This window comes from Pinus tabuliformis, chromosome 1_2, assembly GCF_031772625.1.
Source record: "Pinus tabuliformis cultivar Carrire ecotype Pingquan chromosome 1_2, CPIR1, whole genome shotgun sequence".
NCBI lineage: Eukaryota > Viridiplantae > Streptophyta > Pinopsida > Pinales > Pinaceae > Pinus > Pinus tabuliformis.
Window position 1 is genome coordinate 10,914,728 of NC_142298.1, and position 22,848 is coordinate 10,937,575.

At 34.2% G+C, this 22,848-nt stretch overlaps 1 protein-coding gene across 1 annotated transcript; it reads right to left on the minus strand.

The window, feature by feature from the left end:
- Positions 1–5,278: 5,278 nt before the first annotated feature.
- On the minus strand, positions 5,279–6,262 carry LOC149204064 (uncharacterized). Its single transcript, XM_089394624.1, has 2 exons — positions 5,999–6,262; positions 5,279–5,676 (listed from the first exon to the last, which is right to left on the minus strand). The coding sequence occupies exons 1-2, from the start codon at positions 6,061–6,063 to the stop codon at positions 5,439–5,441; spliced, it is 303 nt and encodes a 100-aa protein (XP_089250750.1). The 5' UTR covers positions 6,064–6,262; the 3' UTR covers positions 5,279–5,438.
- Positions 6,263–22,848: the final 16,586 nt, after the last annotated feature.

The window sequence follows — 22,848 nt, forward strand, 5'->3', positions numbered from 1 at the left end:
TTTTCGAGATTAAGGAATTATCGGCTAATTTAAAGTTTCAATAAATTACACTGGTGGAGGACAAATTTTTCGCATCATTAGTGAAAAATAGGGAAGATTTGTAGGAAAATTAGACCGTTGGGCTGATTTGTAGGACAATTAATAGTAAAACTCATGGGAGAGCTTGGAGAGCCATACCTTTTTGATATTTTGACCAAATTGATCTCAAGAAGATTCTACCTAAGTGTTTTTGGATATTATGGATCCAATGGTGATCTCTAATTGCTTATTTGAGCACATCTGAGGAGTGTTTTTGTAGGTTGAAGACCAAGGGTGTATGGATCAATTAGATTTTTGAAGCAATTATGGAAGGTGTTTGAGCATGGAGAACGCCTTGTATGGTTTTTCTCATCTTCAAAATTCTACTGCAACAACTCTTACTTGCAGTTTTCATCTCAAGTTTACTTTTCTCATTATGCCATGTCGAGGGAAGTTTTTTGTATTCTCTTCAATGTGGAATTGAAGTGCTCATATGCTCATGTAATCTCATTTCAGTTAGAGTATAGGATCTTTGTAGGAGATGCCTTGTATTTTTGTTTTATGTGAGAGTTCTTTGTAGGAGAACATTACCTTGTAGGGATAATAACCACATGTTTTCATCAGCAAATTTTTATGTACTCCATTTTACACTAAATATATGGAGTGGTCTAGTTATGTTGGCAGGCCCAGAGATGTAGCCCGGGAGGGGTGAACTCTGTCAACATATCCTTTGTTATAATCTTCATGATTCCTATATGATTTATGTGATATTATGTTTCTTATGTTAAGTTTACATGTGAAGACTAACTCATGAATTGAAGAGACATTGGAAAAAAAAAAAAAAAAAAATTTGTGTTAAGGCCCATTATTACCTTGCAAAGCATCAGAACGATCCTTGTTTATTTGTTTGTTTGATTTCGGAGAAGAGGAAAAATACACCTCCTCCATTTTCAGATCATTTATATTGACTAGTGTTGTAACTATATATATTGATGGAGGAACCTAGCATTGAGGTTATTCTTCGTTCAATTTAATCTCAAGATTGGTTGAACCATCTGTAGGGTAATAATATTAAGAGTATGGAAAATTCTCAGTTCAAATGATTTGTAGAATGAACTGAACATCGAGATTGTCTATACAACATAGGAGTCAAAATGTATTCTCAAAATACAATGGCTCTTGTTGAGCCTAAAACTAAACTTAAACCGAGGTATGAAACAAATCTATATTATGAACTTAGAAGAAAATTGAGTTAAAACATAGTATGATTAAACATACAATAAAAGGACAAATCTCTTCAATTAATTCAAATCCCTTCTTTTGAGACCACAAAAGAAGGCCACACTTACATACTCACAAACTTCTCTTGTAATCTAAACCTCTCTCTTGAACTACAAGTCTATTATTTATACAATCAATAAACTAGTTCAGATCCATTAATTGTGGATCTGAGTTGTAAATCTAGAAATATCTAAAATAATAAAAGTGTCTATGATATCTCTCGAATATCAACTAAAAAACTTCCTTTTTATGCAAATATATAACAATTTCAACTAATTACTAATTCTCTTAATTTAAAATAATTAAAATAAATTTTGGAAACCAGCTTCCTATAGTAAATGAGTTTTTGACCATCATATTCAAAACGAATTTAGTGATGTTGATGGTCCTACATCATAATATCATGCTACAACAATATCAATTTCATTAAAAGGAAAGAAGGGGCACAATTACTTTTGAGATAAATCTCAACTTTTAATTTGTGACAACTACTAAGAATATTTTAGAGTATTTGACGGAGGCTAAATTTCTACCATACACTTTAATCATTATTCAGAATTAAATTAAAATTATAGAAACATTATTTCAAAATAAATTACAAAAAAGGAAAATGAACTACAAAAATTAACATATTTCGAAATGTGTTCCCTCACTAAAAAGAATTCATATTACTATTAATTGTTATATATGTATGTATTTATGTATGATTTCAAATTGTGCTTCCTCTATCATAATTATAATCAAACTAGTAAATGTTAAAGCTCCTCCAGATCAATGAAAGGTAAAACTATTTTAATATATATTCAAGGGAAAACAAATATATATATATATATATATATATCTATTCCTCATTCAAGGGAAAAGAATGCAATATATATATATATATATATATGTATGTATGTATGTATGTATGTATGTATGTATGTATGCTCAAACCTCTTTTCATTCAATATCTTGCTATTCATATTTGAATCAAAGATACGTACAAAATACATGGATTTATCTTGAGACGAGAGCCTTGAAATGGAACTTCGAAGAGTAGTTGAACAGTGAACAAACATAAACTGAGGGACCAAAAAGTAACCATTATGAAACTACTATACCGAGAGGTTGACTGTTCATATTTACATTGGCTCACCAAAAATGAAGGCCATAAAAAAAAATATTTCTTACACCTTTTGATAGTAACCAAAGCCCAAGAGGTTGAAAATCAAACATGATAGTTTTTAGTTTGTAAACCACAGTATCAACAATTAACTCTTTATAGAAAATATACAAGATTGTGGAAACAAAAGACAAACAATTGAGCGACTAAAAGAGAGCTCAAAAAATTTGGAATAGATTAGAGAAATTGCATTCCCCTCTGTTCCATTATTCAAGTTGAATTGTTCGTGCTTTTAGATATAGTCCTTTCTTTGAGAGATCATCTGTCAACTTATTAAAATCGTGTGGACGTGAAAAAAGATAAGTGATGGAAGTGATGAAAAATATTTTTTTATCATTAACTTCTAATAAAAAAGATTTAAAACATGGAGATCAAACTTCCTGCCTAACCATTCAATGATATATTTTGAGTCTCCCCCAATCAGAAGCCTAGGTAGATTTAAATATTGTGTTATGTGCAGGAGAGCCCATGCAACTATAAGCTTTGCGTTTGCGTTTGGTTCCCTGACCAATACATAAGCAAACTTTCAAGCAATGATTTTGGGATAGCTTAATGGTAAAACCTCCACCACAAAAATGTTCCCTAGCCAATACATAAACAAACTTTCAAGCAATGATTTTGGGATAGCTTAATGATAAAACCTCCACCGCAAAAACCAGATTTGGAAGCACCATTGAAAAAAGAGGTAAGAAGATCAAAACTTTGGAAGGGGAGGCTTCTAGTCTTTTTTGATTTATACTATCCTTAGGTGGATATTCTCTAAAAAAAGGCACCACTTTGGAAGTAGCCTGCACCAAGTTGGGGGAAATGTTTAAAAAAAAAATATTATTTCTTAAACCCCACAGACTCCAAGCAATAAAGATTGGGAGGGTATGAGCCCTTTTCATTCTAATGTGCCAAGACTGTAGGCACTCTTCAAAAGAATTGAAAGATCCTAGGTTAGAGATTCCAATCCCTATAAGAACATTTTCCCACATATATTTTGCAATCTCACAAGTGACAAATAAGTGTTTTGTACTCTTTTCACCAACCAAACAAAGACAACATGAATTGTGACTATGAAAACCTCTTTTTTGCAAATTTTCCCATGTCAAAATTTTGTTTTTCAGGACCAACCACAAAAATTTCTTGAGCTTAAGAGGTAGATTCCATTTCCAAAATTTGGGAGTCCACCAATTTCAAATAAGAGAGCATAAAGAGGAGGAAATGGTCATGTATGTCGATTTGGCCTCCACACACCCTTAAGCATTGTTCCATACCCATACTAGATTATCTCCCACATTTAAGAGAAAAACTCTATTTTGGGACTTTTAAGGCATGGCCACCATGCAGCGATAACTCTAAAGAGTTGAGCCACCAACCCCAAAATAGTCGAAGGGAAACGAGTTATAGGAGGGAAAAGAGTTATAGGCTTAGGTGAGTAGATAAATGCCTTTAGCATTTAGAAGGTTAACCAGAGAGTTTGAGAAAATACATGAAGAAGAACTTCCCAAGAAAGGGTCTTTGCCAAGTCAGATTTGGCACTCATTCCCAACCTTCCAAATCAACAATTTGAAAAGCCAGTTAAAATATGGAAATAGCCTCCTCCACACTAGAGAACCAGAGTAAGAGGAAATTGTAGCACCTTACTAATCTAGGCTACCAAAGATGATCTTCTTAAGTACTTCTCCTTGATCATCTGGTTCCGAAGCCCATTTCCAAACAAGCCCCCAAAGGTTCTTCAAAGTTAAGGCTTTACCAAACCAAAAAAAGGTTTTTTTAGACGTCATCCTCCCAAGGTGTGGAGGCTAAATGAGCATACTCAAGCTTTACTTATTTAAAGGAAAAGAATGTAAAATATATATATTTTTTTCTTTTAATTTTTTCCTTTTACATTGAAACATTTAATAAAAATTGAAATCTATTTACCTATCATAATTTTCGGTCATAGAAATATAAGGGCTCACTATTTTTATGAATATATCAAAATTATTATTAATCTATTTTTTAATAATATAAAATAAAAATAAGATAGATATTAAAAAATAAAAATAATAGATAAATAATATGTTTGTATTATAATAAATATAAAAAAATTATATATGAAAATTTTATAATATTATATTTTATTTTATTTGTTTTTTATAATTAATAATATAGTTTAATTATTATTAGTTTTTATGGTTTAAAATATATTTTTTAACCCAATAAATAAATTCACAACTTAAAAAATAGAAACAAAAATATGAAAAATTACACTATTTTATATATAATTAAAAGATCAAATCTTAATTTAATAAATACAGTTAATATTTTATTACCATATTATTTTAAATAAATGAATTTATATATCAATAAATAATAATTTAAATACTTTCATTTATGAAAAATTTTCAATTTTGTTTTAAACAAAAAAACAAAACAAAACTTATTATATAAATCAATTATTTATTATTTATAAGTATATTCTAATCCTATAATGATTTTTTAATTAAATTATGATTGGGACTCTCTTGATTTTTTTATTTTTTAAGCTTTTTATTAAGAGTGGAATTTAAAAATGGAACAAATCGTTGTGCAGAGAGCCTCATTACCCGTTGTCTTGACATTTTCGATTATGACATGTAACATCCATTTGTTAAATTTTTGAATATATTTAACGGACAAATTTACAACCTGTATTCCATCGGTGCTCGTGAGATTGAAATCCACATCAAAATCGAGGACCGTGAAAGCTAATAGTATTAAAATCTCATGTCAACGCAAATATTGTATCACAGTTTCACTAAAGTCCTCTGTATCGACTCGACTTCAAATATAAAAACAAAGACAAAATAGGGTTTTCAAAGATTTAATACTCATTTCAAAGAAACTCGCAAGGAAAAATGGAAGTTACATAACTTGAAGTTTTCTTTTCAAAACAAGGATTTGCAGTTGCAGAACAGATCCATTATTCTATGCCATATTTTCTCGGATTGTATGTTATCTTCTGCTTTCAGGAGGAGAGGACCTTCGCTCGGAGTTCCGCAATGTCGACATCGCCGAAGTGATCCTCCGGAATCCAGGCCCCGGTGGCGGGATCTCTCATCCAGAAACCCTTCTTTTTTCCTTGCGCCTCTTCTTTTTCGCCTGCTGCTTTACATTGTTGAGGCGACGCCACCTCCGTTATCACGCCATCGCTGCCCAACAAAGTCGCCGCTCTGCCCACCGATGTTGCGTAACTCCTCTGTTCCCTGCATAAAGAAATATAGAAACGAAAATCTTAATAACTCCTCTATTTCGTCCTTAAAAGAAGAGAAATAAACGAAAATCTGAATAACTCTGTTCCCTGCATAAAAGAAACGAAGAAACGAAAATCTTAATAACTCTTTAGTGTTCCTTGCATAAAAGAAGATAAAGAAACGAAAATCTTAATAACTCTTTAGTGTTCCCTGCATAAAAGAAGATAAAGAAACTAAAATCTCAATAACTCTTTAGTGTCTTAAGACGGTATGCAGAACGTGAAGGCATTGGCCATCCGTATCTGATGTTGATGGAAGGCGATGAGATTCGAACCTGCAGAAAGCCCCAATTGCGGCAACCGCAGCTGCTATTGTGAACACAGGCGTATTCACTGCCATTTTTTTGACTTCTTTATCTGCTGATTTGCCACAAATTTGTATGAATCGCCGAAACAGAGATTGATACTCCCTTCAGTTGACACCAAATTCTGAGTACAGTGTGAAAATTGCAGAGATTCGGACAGAAATTCCCGATTTCAAAAGCATTCAGACGATATTGACTGATAAAGCAGGGAGGAAGTGGAGGGCAGTAAATAGGAGAGAAAGGCGCGAGTCAGTATTTAGGCGGGTTTCCAAATTCAAAATGAGTGATGTATGGATGGTATGCGGGCGATGGTATGACATGGGACGGCGGGTTTCCAAATTCAAAATGAGTGATGTATGGATGGTATGCGGGTGGATGAATGCGAATGCGAATACATACGGAATCGGAATTCGTTCGCCGGAGAAATGATGCACACCGCTGACCACCAAAGCCGATGTTCAGAACCCGCTTCCCAACACTGTACTTAAGGTCTCTTAAGAGTGCATTTATAATGCTATAGTCCATGAAATAGCACTTGCCGAGGACTTACCATATGTCCGTTCAACTGCCAACGTTGCGTGAATGAGATCGTCATGAATAGCGTTGTCAGATTCGGTCAAATCCATAAATGATGGGGGTCATAGAATAGATGAATATGGCGAGCCATATTTCCCAGGCTATCGGGCCATAAATGAACGGCGGCTGTATACGCCCACCGTTCGATTTCGGCCTTAGCAAAATCGAACGGTGGGCGTATACAGCCGCCGTTCATTTATGGCCCGATAGCTTAGGATTTATTGGTTGCCGATGAATAAAGCCTAGATAGAGTAGACGCAGTTATGCTAGGTGTTAGGTGGTAGATGATAGGGGATCCATTTTGTACAAGGAATGTCTAGGAATCCCCCTTGACAGAGTATGCACATCCCAATGCCTCGGAAAATGTGGGAATGGGAATAATCTTTAAATGGTCGTCGTCATATAAGAAGTCTATATTAGGAAGGATTATGGGGAATGGAGCAGATGAATAAAGAAATAGAAAAAGTCAGAAGGGGAGATCCGAGGTCTGCGAAGATTAAGATCACTTCTGACAAACAAAGATTTTTTGAGAGATCCAATACGTGTCAATACGGAGTGAGAGGTACTAGGACGAGATTTTGAAATTTTCCAGATTTCGGGCAGGGCGGGAATGCCGGAAAGTATTCAGATGAGGGGATGTTGAGGATGGTTGCAGGAATAATAGCGGATTTTGTAGAATACAGCTTGGAGGTGTAATGAGTGTAAGTTAGTATAATTGGGTTAAGTTGATGTCATCGCAGCAGCAACAACAACAACATTCGGGGCAAGTCCACTAGCATGCACAGATTTTGAATCCCACAAAGTGGCATGGTCGAGAGATTATGAAAGAGTTTATCGAGCGGTGAAAAAGGGTGTTATAGTTGGTCGTATTGATACATTCTAAATCGAAATTAAAGGATCTAGAGCAACATGAATTTGAGAGTTCACTCCAGATGAGCATGTGTTCGGCGAGGTGGGGGAAAAAATTGTAGTTTGATGATACAGAAAAGTATGTAAACATCGATACAAGCAAGAACGAAGATGTGGGAAATTTCCAAGAGTGGGGAGTCGAGAAGGGGGAGTAGATATTTTAGCATTCTATGGAAAACAGTAAAAGATGAGCAATTTAGATAGAAGCAACATGGAATGTAGAGTGAGAAATTTGCAGAGAATGTGAACCACACCTAAAAAAAGAAATGTGAAGTATAATGCTAGGTACCCATATAATATCGACAGTCTGAATGAGGTCACATCCGGAGGAAGAGCAGGATGTGGAATGATATGATTGTCAAACACCATCTGACGAGGTGGTCTGTGCTTCCCTGCAAGCCGCCCCCATAGAGGACACTGAATGCCCAGTGGCCAAGCCTTCAATACTGTGCCATGTTCTTAACCCATAATGTCTCATTCATCAAACTACAAGAGGAATGCAGAGTATGCTGGCTGGTTTGGTTCCGCCATCAAACAACCCAAAAAGCAACAATGATTTTGTTGATATATAATTAACGAAGGCAAACCAGAGAATGCATATCGTTTGTCGGTACGATGATAGTGTTATAATGCGGAGAGCGTGGCTATAATTTGGCCTTCTCCTAGCATTAGTTGGTAACATTAAATGTTAATTTTCTAAATACATAGGTTTCAATTAGGCCATAGTCTATGACCCTTTTTCCCATACATGTTGAGCTTCCACATAGATCCAGATGTGGATGTTCGTGTTGATGTTCTCGTCTCTCTGTGTCGGTTTAAACAACCTTGCATTTCCATTCATTCATCAACTTTGTTGCTCGACTGTTTGGATTAAATTGCGCTCCATCGTTTTGCTTAAACAACCATGCATGGGCATTCGTTCATCAATTTTGTTAAACTGTGCTCCATCGTTTTGCTTATGGTCTGCTGGTACTGGCGACAAGGCTGAGGTAATTCGGCTAAGGTAATTCTTATATACTTCTTTTGTTCTCTGTTTCTAAACTAAGAAGAACTGAATAAAAAATCATGAGATTGTTAACTAACTTAGAAGAACCAAATGAAAAATCATGAGATTGTTAGCTGATAGATACATTAAAAGTTTTAATGGACTGACATTTGACTGTGATTGTTTAGTACTATGGACAAAAGTAAAAGGTAACCATAGAGCGTATATATTAACTTAAGAATGCAGGAAGTCACTCCTATGCTATTACTTTTTGTACATGTTCTCATCCAAACGAGGGCGAATCTGCAAGCTTGAAGTTACTAAAAACACGATTTTCAGGTCGCCTTTTATGCTCATCATATTAAAGCTAAAGCGGCCATAAAAAATTCAATTCTTAGATGTAGAGATATCATATAGCATCGCTTCAATGCAAATTTGGATTTTTATAGGCTTTTATTATATTCTAGGGTTTTCATGAATTCGCGCAGATATTGGGCCCTTAACGCTTTAAGATTTTATGCTTTCTATGTAGTGCCTTCCTCATTCCAGTGGTCTACTATGTGGAATCTATACAGTATTACATATGTTATAATAATGTATTGTTTTCACATATCTAAAGTTTGTTTGACTCGATTCATTACTTGACTTTAAAGCATGCACTATGTCACACTACTTTGCATCATATTCTTTAGTTCAAGCCAGTTTTTTAATTTAAAATTTCCCTTTTCTTCATGTACTTGAAAATATTATAAGACACTGAATACCTGTATATGAGATTTGGATGCAAAGGAAGTGATTTTTATAATTCATAGAATCAACCAGAGACTACATTGCACTTATTCAATACCATCGCATGAAATACTAAATATTTAAAATCATTTTGTTTTAAAAATTTAATTGTATAACAAGTATAAGAATTCGATGCAAATGAATCAGACTTACCCAATATTTGTAAGCAACAACTTTAGCAAGGGTATTTTGGGTGTGAGAGCTTGGTTGCTTCTGACGAGGTGTTTAACTTTCCTTCCATAAAGAGAGGAAACTAATCAATCGCGGAAATATGAGGGCCTCCATCTATCTATTTTCTTATCTTTCCAGCCAGAAATTGTTCATCCATCTCCATTTCCCATTCATTCATTTCTTTCCTATTTATTCATTTGAAACGAAAATGATTTTTCAGGTTCTCCTTCCACCCGCTTGCTTACTTACGCGACTGACTCTACTTACTCTACTTACTTACTTACGCGACTTACTCGACTTACTTACTGGCTTTCAATACGTGTAGCCTAGCCTGTCTAAGACATTAGTGACTCCTAGCTTTCAATATACCTATGGCCTAGCTTTCAATATGCTACGCCTAGCTTGAAATACGTTACTTATTATTTTATTCCCCCTCAATACTTACATACGCATCCATCTTTGAGGGAGTAACCTATCTTCCTTGTTCCCTTATGTTCTTTGGTTTGCGGCACCCTGAGGCATGTGGATGAGGAGAAGGTTATTTTGTTCTATATGCAGACCTAAGAGAAGGATTATTTATATGTGCATGCCTAATAAATAAAGGATGATTCTTTACCTCGTATATCGTTTACCTACTCCTAGTTATGATACAAGTATGCTAGTCTGAGTGCCTTATTCCATTAGCAGACCAGGTACTCTTTCTTTTTTCTCTCTCTTAATAGTCTGACCTATTAGCAAAAGCAGTACTCTTTCTTCTGTCTTTTTAATAGGAGTCTATTTTCTAGTTTGAGTCTTTTATGATTACATTATGTACTTTAGTAGTAGTATTTAAATCCCACTTATCAAGTATTTGTTAGATAAACCTGACTCTATGATGGAGTTGAGGTTGTGTCAACAGTTATTGTTAACCATTGTGGATTGATGACCCATGGTAATAAGCTCATGGTATTATATGTAGTTGAAGCTATTAAAAGTTAGAGGATTCTCTATTGTAGTGAGTTATGGTTGAGTTGACAAAGCTCAAGTTGTTGATGGGCTTGGCTGTGTTTTAGCCAAAAACAATAATAGATCTATTATTGATTGATTTTTCCCCAATTAAAATTTTCCAAATAAATCATGGTATACATAGTAGTTTGTTAGATTTATTTCTCTTAAAACCCTAACATCATTTGCACTACCTCAAAGGACATCCAAATCGTCATTGGATATTTGTCCTTCGATAAAATCACCTATCAGGCTTTGTTTAATTCTTTGACTGTCTAATTCTATCTCTTTATTATGCGAGTAAGTTCTTCCAGCATTAATTGTTTTCCTTCTTGTCTCCCCACTCTTCTTTGAAAACCTGCTTAAAATCCTTCCAAGTGGTTATCTCTCCAACCGGAAAATAGTATACCATCTTCTTTGAAAACCTGCTTAAAATCCTTCCAAGTGGTTGTCCCTCCAACTGGAAAATAGTATACCATTCCCTAGAATCCTCCTCCAGGGATTGGTGCCCCCCATAAAGAATTGTAGAATACTTCTCTCGAAAGGCATAATTGATTGTTTGATTCCCTCCTCATTTCACATCCATGGGAGCAAGGTTCATTCCAATCAATTCTTTCCCCCGGCGAACCAACTTTTTTTAACATGTCATCCTCTGCAATAGAATCTGTAATGGAGTTTATTACAGATTGAGCACCTGCATGATGCAATTATTTCACTGCTACATCGTTTTGTGAAAGAGATGCCAAGGCTATCATGGATTCTCAGCGTGTGAGGTCATCTTCAGCCGTGTTTAGCATGTTTGCAAGGTCATGGACACCACACATCTTCATTATTGTCCTCCTCCTATCATCATTGGTGGCGACACCACCCATCTTCGTTATTGTCCTCCTCCTATCGTCATTGGTGACAATACGAGAGAGCCTTAATGCCCTCATTCACTTAAATAAAGATCTTTGAGTACTGTTAGACGTGCCACTGACTATTGAATCATGCTATTGCCCATTAAGGGTACAAAATGGCATCCAACATATATTGTCGTCCCAAAAATAAATGCTTTCATTAACCGGGCTAACTTTTTATCAACATCTTCCTCAATGTCATAACCTTGGCTAATAGATGAAAATGCTCGGGTTTGAATATTCATGATGTTCTCCTAAGCTAAGACCTGCGAACATCCGGAAGGAAGATTTGTGGCTCTCGACCTTCATATTGCATAATAATGACACTAATTGAACCCTCTAACAACAACTGTGTCTTTCTTCATGAATTTATTGCAGAAAGTATCGGCTAATTTGAAAAAATGGGGCCGCATCTCCACAAACAAGGGAGTACCACAATAAGCTTTGCTCTGGCTCTCTCTATTTCATAATGCCCGGTGAACCAACTTGGCCTACCTTCTTTTCTTTCTCGCCTGAGCGAGCAGATTGGCCTAACCTATATTCTATTAGTCCTGCCCTCTATGCACGGTTTATATCATTATGTTTTATCATATATTCGACTTTCATTAGTCTACTACCAAACCTAATCAAATCAGATAACCAGAAAACACAAGTTTAACTATGACGAGAACTTAAGCCAAGGTTTCTTACATGGAAGCCGATCACGGCGTCGTAGCGCACGAACAACTCGTTGGACTTGGTGACGTCAATCCCTCAGCATGACAATGATAAGTGTTGTTGGAGTTAATGCTTACATTCCATATTTAAGAAGTTGGTTTGTGTTGGTTGAGAAATTCTCTCAATCTCTCTATCTAATTTAGGAAGAAGTTGGATCTCAGAAACTCTATTTAATAGAGTAATCTGAATGTAAATCTGTGTGTGTGAGTGTGCTTACACATGCACCATTTGTACTTAATATAATTGTATTTCTGTAACTGTGTATACTTTAGTTATTTTTATCATGGTATCAGAGCTAGATCTGAACCTGTATTGTGAGGAGGTGCATCTAGATGTTAACCAGGCTGGTTGTTGCAACCTGAATATATCACAGATAGGATCCTGTTTGAATACATGTGCTTTATCAGAGATTCCGGCAAATATTTTGGTTTTGCGTCCACAGCTTCGTCATCTAGTCAGATCTGTTCATGGTGGACCTGCAACTGCTTGCTGCCACGGAATTAGCGAAGAAGATGGGCGAATTATGAAGATAAAATCCCTATTATTGTAATTGCTTTAAAGCGTTGAAGATCTCATCGAACCCCAAGACGTGGCGTCATTTGTTATGGGCTGGAAAATCTCCGTAGCATGACAAGTCTATTGTGCGTGTGAGAAAATGGGCGACGCTCTCGTTACCTGCACTACGTATCTCCATTGATCATTGTCGGAAAATTTCTATGTAACCTGCTATTGGAGGTGCATAAATGTAATTTGTTGATCGTTGTTCTGCATCAATATGCTATTCGAGTCTATCCACAATCTGTCAAAGTAATCTTAACAGGCCGAGGTCTGGACTGCCCAGCAGATCGGCAGCAGAGGTCGAGCGGTCGGATTGACTGCGCAATCCGCGGTGTGTCTGCCAGTGGGAGGAGATGTGTGCCAGTGAATGCGTTGTTGCCGTCACTGTTTGTCGAGGTCGCTATGGTTGCCATGTTTTTTACAATCTGTGGTGAGATACATGGTCTTGCCTCTCGGCGATCCAATAACAAGTATGGATCCCCAAGTGGTGGTGCTTTTCTCTGGAACGTGTATAATACAGTATGGAGGTCTGAGCTTGGCCATAGTTAGAAATTAAATGCAGATCGATATATAACGCCAGCAGATTTTTTGGGTTTTATATAGCAGGATGTTTCATTGTCGAGGTGTTCACCTATTAAACTCTTTTAAAAATAACCAACAGTTCAACTATGTGTCTGATGCCAGTTTTTAAAGATCAAGTAGCAGTAAGGCTCAATATGGATGGTTGTCCAGATAGTATGGCAGTTGCGGATCTAGGGAAGGATCCCTCATTAGTGGTAGACGTGGAAGTGGTTTCCTAATGAGGTTATGCGAGAGATTGGGATGCTGTCCAGTAATTGACTTCGGGAGGTCCTTGATTCGGGAGTTGAGGAAGGGAACTCGGGAATCCAACTTGCCAACTGCACCTTTCCGAGGGTTATGAGGCAACTTGATGGAGCATCTACTGATAAGCTTGATTATTTTGTTGTTTTTCATGTAATGTAATCATTAAGGGGGGATGTTGGAGTTAATGCTTACATTCCATATTTAAGAAGTTGGTTTGTGTTGGTTGAGAAATTCTCTAACCTCTCTATCTAATTTAGGAATAAGTTGGATCTCATAAACTCTATTTAATAGAGTAATCTTAATGTAAATCCGTGTGTGTGAGTGTGTTTACACATGCACCATTTGTGCTTAATATAATTGTATTTCTGTAACTGTGTATACTTTAGTTATTTTTATCAAGTGTAGCCTATGACTTATGTGCACAGGTTTTCCCACATTGCCAGCCGTAATAATGAAAATATGTAATAAGTACACTTATCATGGTTTTCGTTGTCATTACATGCATGAAGCTATGTGGCTAAATGGTTTTGGCCTGGCCATGTATTTTATAATTCATTAGCTGCATGTTGTATACAAACTATTATCTTAGATAATGGGTTCAATATTATAGAATATCGATTGAGCTTGACCTAGGTGGCTGTTTACATCATAGGCTTTCGAATTGTTTCTCTTTGCACATGCATATTATTATTAGTGAAAGTTTAGGTTTGTGGGTGAATGATTTAGGTCTATCGGTCTGGTCTGTTATTGGTGGTAACTACTTGTTTCTTTCTCACCTTAACTTTTATTTTGAATTATCATTCCTAATTTAATTATAACTTGGCCTATATTTATCGCCATATTATTTTATTTGTCATCTAAAAATATCCCTTGTAAATGCCATCTAGATATAATGATTTATGTGTTTTATTCGTGGTATTTGAGATAACCGTTTTGAATTTTGCGCTTTATTCCTCACATTTGAGATAAGAATTTTGTTCGACCTTGAAAATAGAAGCAAAGTCTATATGAAATGCAAATAGTTTCCCTTCATAGCTACCTCATTCATATGAATTTTATTTCATCTTGAAAATAGAGGCAAAGTCTATATGAAATGCAAATCTCTCGATGGCAGCCATCAACAAGTTTGGAACCTAAATATCTATATGTTTGGAATCCCTGCAAAACAGTCTTGAAAATAGAGACCAAGTCTATATTAAATGTAAATCTCTCTTTGGCATCCATCAGCGAGTACAAAACCTAAAGATCTGTACGTTTGGAATCTTTGCAAAACAATTTGGAAGCTCAGTGTGTTTGTATTTATGCAAGCGCAAAGAAAAAGTCTAGTAGACGAGAGACCATTTTCACACCATCTACTTGGCAAAGTACACTTTCTACTTGGTAGAGAGTTGTTGCTTAGTAAATGACCTTGTTTTTAATTTATTTTCATTTAATTAGAATAAATTGAATAAACTATATGTAGATTATCTAATTTACATTTCATAAATACTAACAAATTATAAATACAAACTGTTAAAACCAACTGCAATTTTCTACTTATCTCAGAATAAGACTTTGACTAAAAACAAAATAAATGTTTTTTTTTTAATAATAATGTTACATATATAAAGAGAGATGACAACTTTACTAGATAATACTTCTAGGATGTTTAAATTAATAGTGTGCTTCTACAAGGACATGGAAACTTGTATATAGCGGTATTTTAATTTGCATTTGATAATGACATATTTTAAGATGTTTTATGACATTTGTAGTATTATTAGAAAAAATATTACTGAAAAAAATATTTAAAAAACTTAATTAAATTAATGTACATTTATTATATATTTTTTTTAATTGGAGTAAACTTGTTTGTTAGTCTTTGTTTTTTTCAGGCACTGTAGTACTCACATCGTTGTCCATCAATTGTGTATTAGTTTGTCGAGTTTTTGTAACTTTAATCAAAGTTTTTTGAAAATGTTGAATATTTTTATTTTCTCATAAATTCAAAATTAATTTTCTAATTTCTGAAAATTTTATTTCTAATTTTTCATTTCCTGAGCTAGCCTTGATGTGGCATAATTCCTTTGGTGGAGGGTGATTTTTTTTTTTTTTTTTGTACAAATCATTTTAAAATAAAAAAGACTAATTCTCTAAATGGCTATTTTGTTAGTGAGTGCTCTAACACTGACACTAACATTGTTAACCTAACATTGACACTCACAATGTTAACTCGGCACTAATAGAGCTCTAGCAGGTCTTTTACGTAATTGAGGGTTGGGGGGGCATACCTAGGTTATGTTTTTCCATTTTAATTTGTTTTTTCCAACCAAAAATTTATATTAATTCATCGAAATATTACATTAGATAGACATGAGGATCATTTCTCTCCTAGCCTCATTTCGTCCAGATTTGTTGGCTAGGATAGTGATGCAAAAACTAAGAAGAAATTGTCATGATTTACATAATAAACATAAGAAAAAAGACTAAATAGCCCCAAAAAACATAGAGAATCAATAGACACCCAACATTTATCACAATTTAATGGTAAAAATGAGGTGCATGACAAACACCCGGAGCAACAGGAGGACCTAGATCTTGATGGACATGGAATTACACATGAGAAAGGTGAGCCTCCATCTCATAAAGTATTTCATTGTTGTTCCTCTAGCCTCTTCACAGAGAAGCCAAGCGTTCCATAATGTCCCACTAGTTTTGTTGTAAGTCATTAGAAAGTAAAATGAGTTCATTTCCATCATCGTGTCTTTGTTGCCTTATTTCATCTAAAATAAACATTATACTTCTCATTTGTATATCAAAATACTATATGGAGGGTGGTTGGTCAACATGTCCTGGTGACAGAACTTGGTCTTGGGCCAGTTCCCCCATCAACTCAGCACCTGCAACCCCTTCATCCTCAACTGTTGCCTCCTAACCTTCACTGCCTATTGGTTGGCTGCGAGGTCCCACTCCTCTCTAGGCTTGAACTCATTGCCTTAACATCTCGAAGTTTGAAGTGGAGCATGAGAAACAAAACTTAGCTACAACACACAAAAGAGGCTCGCTCCAATAAACCTCGAGGTCACGACCCAATTGTAGCATAATTATCTAACCCATCGACTTGAAACACCAAAGTCCACACTCTATTACCCAACTTAAGCCCCACTCTTCTAGGGTACTAAAACAAACAACCAAAGGAAATAATTACCCAATAAAACTATTGTGGCACAATAGGCACCAAATTTTGACCTCCCAACACCCAGGATCCCAGGGCCTAAAGTGCCTGTGCTTAAATAATCTCCACAAAGGGGTGCCACACCGATACAAGAAAATGAAACCATAGAAGGAGCCCTCTACAGACACTAAGACAAAGAAAATATTAGTCCAAACCAATTACCACAATAACCGACTTACCCGAGTGTCACCAAGCTTACTAGAAAAAGGTTGTTGACCAAGCTCCTTGGGCTTGACCATCACCACATTACCTCGGGTCAAGAAACATATAGATTGTAAGCTCCCTCCAGCCCTTCCCCTTGGATCCCACACACATCAATAAGGTTTCCAAGTCAGCTCTCTCAGTAAGGCTCCTCGCTCAACAACAACGACAAAAGCCCAATTCACCAATGAAACAAGCATGCACAGGTTGGAAGCTTGTGAATAATCAACGTCAATTATGCCACCCCTATTCTCGCCCATACCAAAGAACCATGAACAGAGAAGAACACATACTAGTCAATGTTTATATCCCGCTCCTTGCTTCTCAAGGCTTCGGTGCGCCTGACGCTAATTGTCCTTCCCGTCCTTTGCCTTTGTTACATGCGTCAACCACATGGTTCCCAATGACCCTTGGCCTTGCCGCTAGTACCTTGTTTGCCAATCCCATAAGGGTTTCATTTTAAAAATGTTACCTCTTTTTTCATTTTAAATTTTTACACATTCATTTTAGCTTTTTATCTTATTTATCTAGCTTAATAAAGTCCATTCTTTTTTCCTCTCATTAAAAAAAAAATCCCATATGCTCATAATTCAATATGTGCAGAAGGAGGTTTATATTCCTTACTCCACACACCTATTCCCTCGCATCTTCCCTTACTACAAAATCTACATATTATTAGTTATCTTAAAAAACATCAATGTCATTGTACAAAAACACATGTAAGGTTTGATAGAAATTAAAGGCATCACTAATGGTTATATTTTTTAGATCTTTTGGCTGGAATTTGATAAAATAATTTCTGGTCAATTTTTTTTTTTTTCAAATACACTTACATTATGCTAAATAAAGAAATTTCGGCTAAATTAATCCTAGGATAAAATAGTCTATGCTAGTATTGGGTTGTAAATATATCAGGCAAAACCATTTTGTCCTCACATCTAATACCACCTCATCTGGTTCTTTTGAGGTTTGGCTAGATCACCCATGCTAACTCACGATACTCCCTTTACTCCATGAAATTTCTATTTTTTGTATATTCCTCCATGCTACATGTTAGTGTGCTTTCACTCTCATTCTATCTTAGTCCCATTATTTTGTTTATTAGGTTACCTCGGTGTGTTAGGGATCAAAGTGCATCTTCTATATAGTTTTACTTAGTACCCATCATTATTAGCTAAAACAAATGTTACAATCCACTATTAATATTAGTACAAGATTACAACTTAAATTCCTTGGATGAAACCAAAGCAGAGTATCTCTTTTTTTCATTTAATTACATATTTAAAATTTCTTTTAATCATAAATTTGAAATAACTTTTTTTTATTGGAAAACCTTATTTCTATATAACTTCATTCCTATCTTTTTATAATATGATTTGATAATAATTTCTATGAAAAACTTTTAACTTAATTATTCATTAGATTCATATTAAGCTATTAATGTTTTCCTTCTCTTAATTTGGCATCACTATGTTCTTAAAAAAAAAATTAATTTTAACAACTAGGGTAAATTAAATTTTATAAAATTTTATATTTTATATTTTTCTTTTCATTTAACATGAATTTCAAATTATTAAATCAAAACACTTTGAAAAAAACCTTAAAAATATCGAGTTAAATTTTTGAGAAAAAAACATAACCTAAATTATTAATGGCTTTAGGAAAATGATAATACTCACCATTCAATTATATAGATGTATGTAATTATATATATGTATGCATTTAGTGACACTATCACACTAACAATAAATAAAAATGTGCTCATTTGGTTAGGCACAGATTCAAATTATGAAAATGTATTGCATGGGTGTCAAGTGTTAGGTTTTAGCTGCTACAATACTTTGTTGGAGTGTAATGAAAGTATTTTTTACTATTAGTGTGAGTACTAACCACCTTGAAATTTGAATTAAAAATTCCAATGACATTTAATTTTAATTTTTTTATGCATAACTTTATAAAGTAAAACCTATCTCTTTTTCATTTCATTAAAAAAATCCATACGTTCTAATTTCATGTGTGGAAGGAAGTTTATTCTTTTTTTGCTTCTTTGAAAAAGCGTGCAAAAGAACGAGTGTACAAGAAAAAGCACCATTTCAATATTACCCAATATAAAGCATACATGACCATTGTTGTCATACTATCCCTAAGAAAGGCATCTTCCCTTATTACAAAATCCACATATTATTAATTAGCTTTAAAATTATCAATGCCATTGTACAAAAACACCAGTAAAATTTGATAGACATTAAAGAAATTGTTTAACTATTATATTTATTGTTATATTTTTAAAGCTTTTGGTTAGAATTTGATGGAGTATTTTTTTGGTTTAAATTATACTTGCATTAAGTTAAATATAAAAAAATCCTGGGTAAATTAAGACTCGGAGGTTTCTCGCAAGAAAGAAAGCGAACAGAACCCAGATGAATGTGAATATAAACAACTCTTAGTTGACCATTTGCTGATATCTCATACACAGCCACAATCTTTTTTAATTATAAAAATGTCTCTGAGAAAAACTTGAAGGTTAACGAAATAAGCACTTGCATGCAACAAAGTAGTCTTCTAGATGTTAGAGTTACAATATACTTTTGATTATAGCACTGGACTCTCATGTGGTGATTTCTGGTTTAGAAGCAACATATGAAACTCAACATTGTAAAAAGAAGGAATTGCAGAATGAACAATGTTAATTAAAATGAACAATTGAATTACCTTCGAAGTTTAAAACATATCATTGTATATTTTACTCATTGCATGATTAAAATATATTTAAAATAAATAAAGTTTAAAATCTATTAAAAATCATATTACGAAATAATATAAAAACATAAAATAATTATAAGACACGATCCAAAAATACCTGAATGCAGCTCGTAAAATGAGTCGATGGATTTTTTTGATGGACTGGAAGCTTTAGCAGGAATGTAATAAAAAAATAATGAAAGGAATTTGAGTTACAACACATCATTTTCTCATTATAAAAATAATTAAACAGATATTTTCAATGGAACAACACATAACTGGACCTTGTCTGGCTGAATCAGATAGATTTCCCTCTATAGATGAAACAAAAATGTTTATATTGCTCATTAATGGCCGTTGTGAAGTATGGGCAGTGGAGAACCAAATGTCCATAGCTGACTATGCGGGGCTGAAGACCATTGTGTTGTGGCGTGGAGCTTTACATTCCAAAAGTATGAACCGGGATTAATGGCCGATGTCACCATGGCCGCACTAGTTCTCCTCTCTCTAGCCATTGTGGTCGTGTTTCTCAAAAGATCGAAGCACAAAGAAATGATTGGAGAATTGGAACATGATAACTGGCTCCATAGAATCAGTTACACTATATTACATTAGGCGACTTTTGCTACAGCGCAGAGCCGGATGTTTGGAGCTGATTATCTGGGGTCGAACAACATTGCCTGAACCGAAGCAAATGAGGCTAGGATCGAATAATATTTGCGTGGGGCTAAACTGAAATGAAATCTGAATGTGGGCTAGGTTTGGCACGGAACTGGCGAAATGGAAGAGTATACATATATATATATATATATATATATAAGTCTATGAGTGGAACCCATCACAAATTACAAGGTAGCTCTAGGGTCGAACTAGTTCACAGGCCCAAACGGTTTGATACATTGTTAGGAAAGTTTTGAGAGGAACCCATAGAGTCAAATGTGAATCAATCACTCTATCATGCACAAAGTACAATAATCGATGATCTATATTAGCCTTTTTTTTACAAATAACATATTTTATTCAAAATAAAATAAAATTACAATCTATGTATTTAAACATGTGTGAAGAAGTGCTGGGCCGGAAGTGCCAAAGTGTGGATGTCTCTTTCACTTGTTTGCCCCTCCATGTACACATTCCCCTTTTACACACTGTTTTTGGCACACCTTTATTCCACATGACATTTCTCTTTACATGTATGAAAAAATACCAAAAATCAGCAAAGCTAAAAAGTCCATTGACATAAACAACTCATATGAGAATTACTAGCAAAACAACTCATATGAGAATTACTAGCAAAACAGGCACGGACTAAGTCCATTGAATTAGTTTGTTAAGTTTTTGTAACTTTATATTTTTCCATAAATTCAAAAATAGTTTTCTCAAGCCTTGATGTAAAACAGTTCCCTTGGTGAAGGGAAATTTATTTTTGTTATTTGTTAGTCCCTCATGAATCATTTTAGAATAAAAAAATATTAATTTTCTAAATGCCTATTACGTGAATGAGTGCTCCAAAACTCACAGTGACATTGTTCCTAACACTACTAGTGCTCTGCCTCATTGTTCCTAATAGTGCTAATGCTTGGCCCAAGTCCTTTACGTAAGCCAGGGGCGGGGAGGGGCACATACCTGGGTTATATTATTTCATTTTAAACTTGTTATCTCTTATTTCATTTTAAACATTTACACATTCATTTAAACTTTTTATCTCATTTATCCAACTTTATAATTCTCGTCATTTTTGTGGAAGGAAGCTTATATTTCTTCCACACACTCATTCGCATGCATCTTCCCTTATTAGAAAATCTACATATTATTAATTATCTTGCTCCACACACTCATTTCCATGCATCTTCCCTTATTAGAAAATCTACATATTATTAATTATCGTAAAGAACATCAATGCCATTATACAAAATCACTCATAAGGTTTGATAGACATTAAAGAGGTTGTCTAACTATTATAGCTTTTAGAGCTTTCGGCTAGAATTAGATGTAGTAATTTTTGGTCAAATTGTATTTTTTTAATATACTTGGATTAAGTTAATACAAAAAAAAACCAGGTAAATGACGAATACCATAAAAAATTCTACACTAGTATCGGATTATTGAACCAAGGGGCACATTCTAGAGCCCAGTATAAGGCTCATGTGTAATAATGTCGATGTCCAACATGGAGTTGACATGTGTCCCTCTTAAAATAAAATTAAACTATTCTCTAAATAGAAAAGTAATGTCTTCTATAATAAAAAAACAAAAAAGAATATGATATGCATGTTTATTTACTTGTCTGCATGACCTAATATAATTTCATGTAATGTAAATAGAAGTAAAAGAAATGTGAGAGTAAGATGTTTACACCTTGTATTTAAATATTTCAGCATATGATTTAAATAAACTATTTGAATATCTATGTTAACTAATTTATGTGAATACCAACTTCATATATATCTATATATAAAAAAAAAAATTGTTAAAAGAAAATAGGTTAATGTTATATATAATAAAATATTAAATGTGGGTTATCAATCAAATATTCTAATATGAATTAATATTGACTTATACATAAAAATATATTAATAAAAAAAATTAATGTGTGTTGATAAAATGTCTCAATGCACATGTTATGTTAAATACTTTAATGTCAACTATGTATCTATTATATATTGTTTTAAACAAATTATGTATATATCATATAAAGCTATTGAATAAATTAGGTTGTTATGGTTAAAATGCCTGAAGTGGTATCATTAATTTATAGTTTGGTCCTATTTTAGGTATATGTTTCTTTTTCGAAATCCAACAAAGATTTTTTGTACTTACATGTTTAAGTTATGTACTCTTAGATAATGCTCAAAATACATTTTAAATAATGAAAAAATACACATTGTATTTTGCACTCTAAAAGAAGCTTGCAGCTGAAGAAAGTTGTTCCATCTCAGCTCATGTTAGATTTGTGCTTAAGATGGATCTATTGTTATGAAACAGTACAAGAAAAAGATAGAAAAGATAGATCCACGCCTTATTTAGCCTCTTCGAGGGGGAAACCTCCTTTACATTACATAAATGAACAATTCTTGGATGATTCAAATGACAAAACCTCATTTCTATATATAGGAGTCTAAGGAGTCACAATATAACCCAGCCAACCTAACAATAATAATATAAAGCCACAAAAATAACAATAGAGGTATTCTATGGGGCACAGTAATAACATTATGGGGACAATAATGGCACAACAATATTAATAAGG

Bases quoted from the DNA above. Each gene is read 5' to 3' on its own strand.
- LOC149204064 (XM_089394624.1), bottom strand. From the start codon at position 6,063: ATGGCAGTGAATACGCCTGTGTTCACAATAGCAGCTGCGGTTGCCGCA. The intron at 5,677-5,998 runs GTTCGAATCTCA...TTCTTTATGCAG, and splicing joins GCAATTGGGGCTTTCTGCAG to GGAACAGAGGAGTTACGCAA.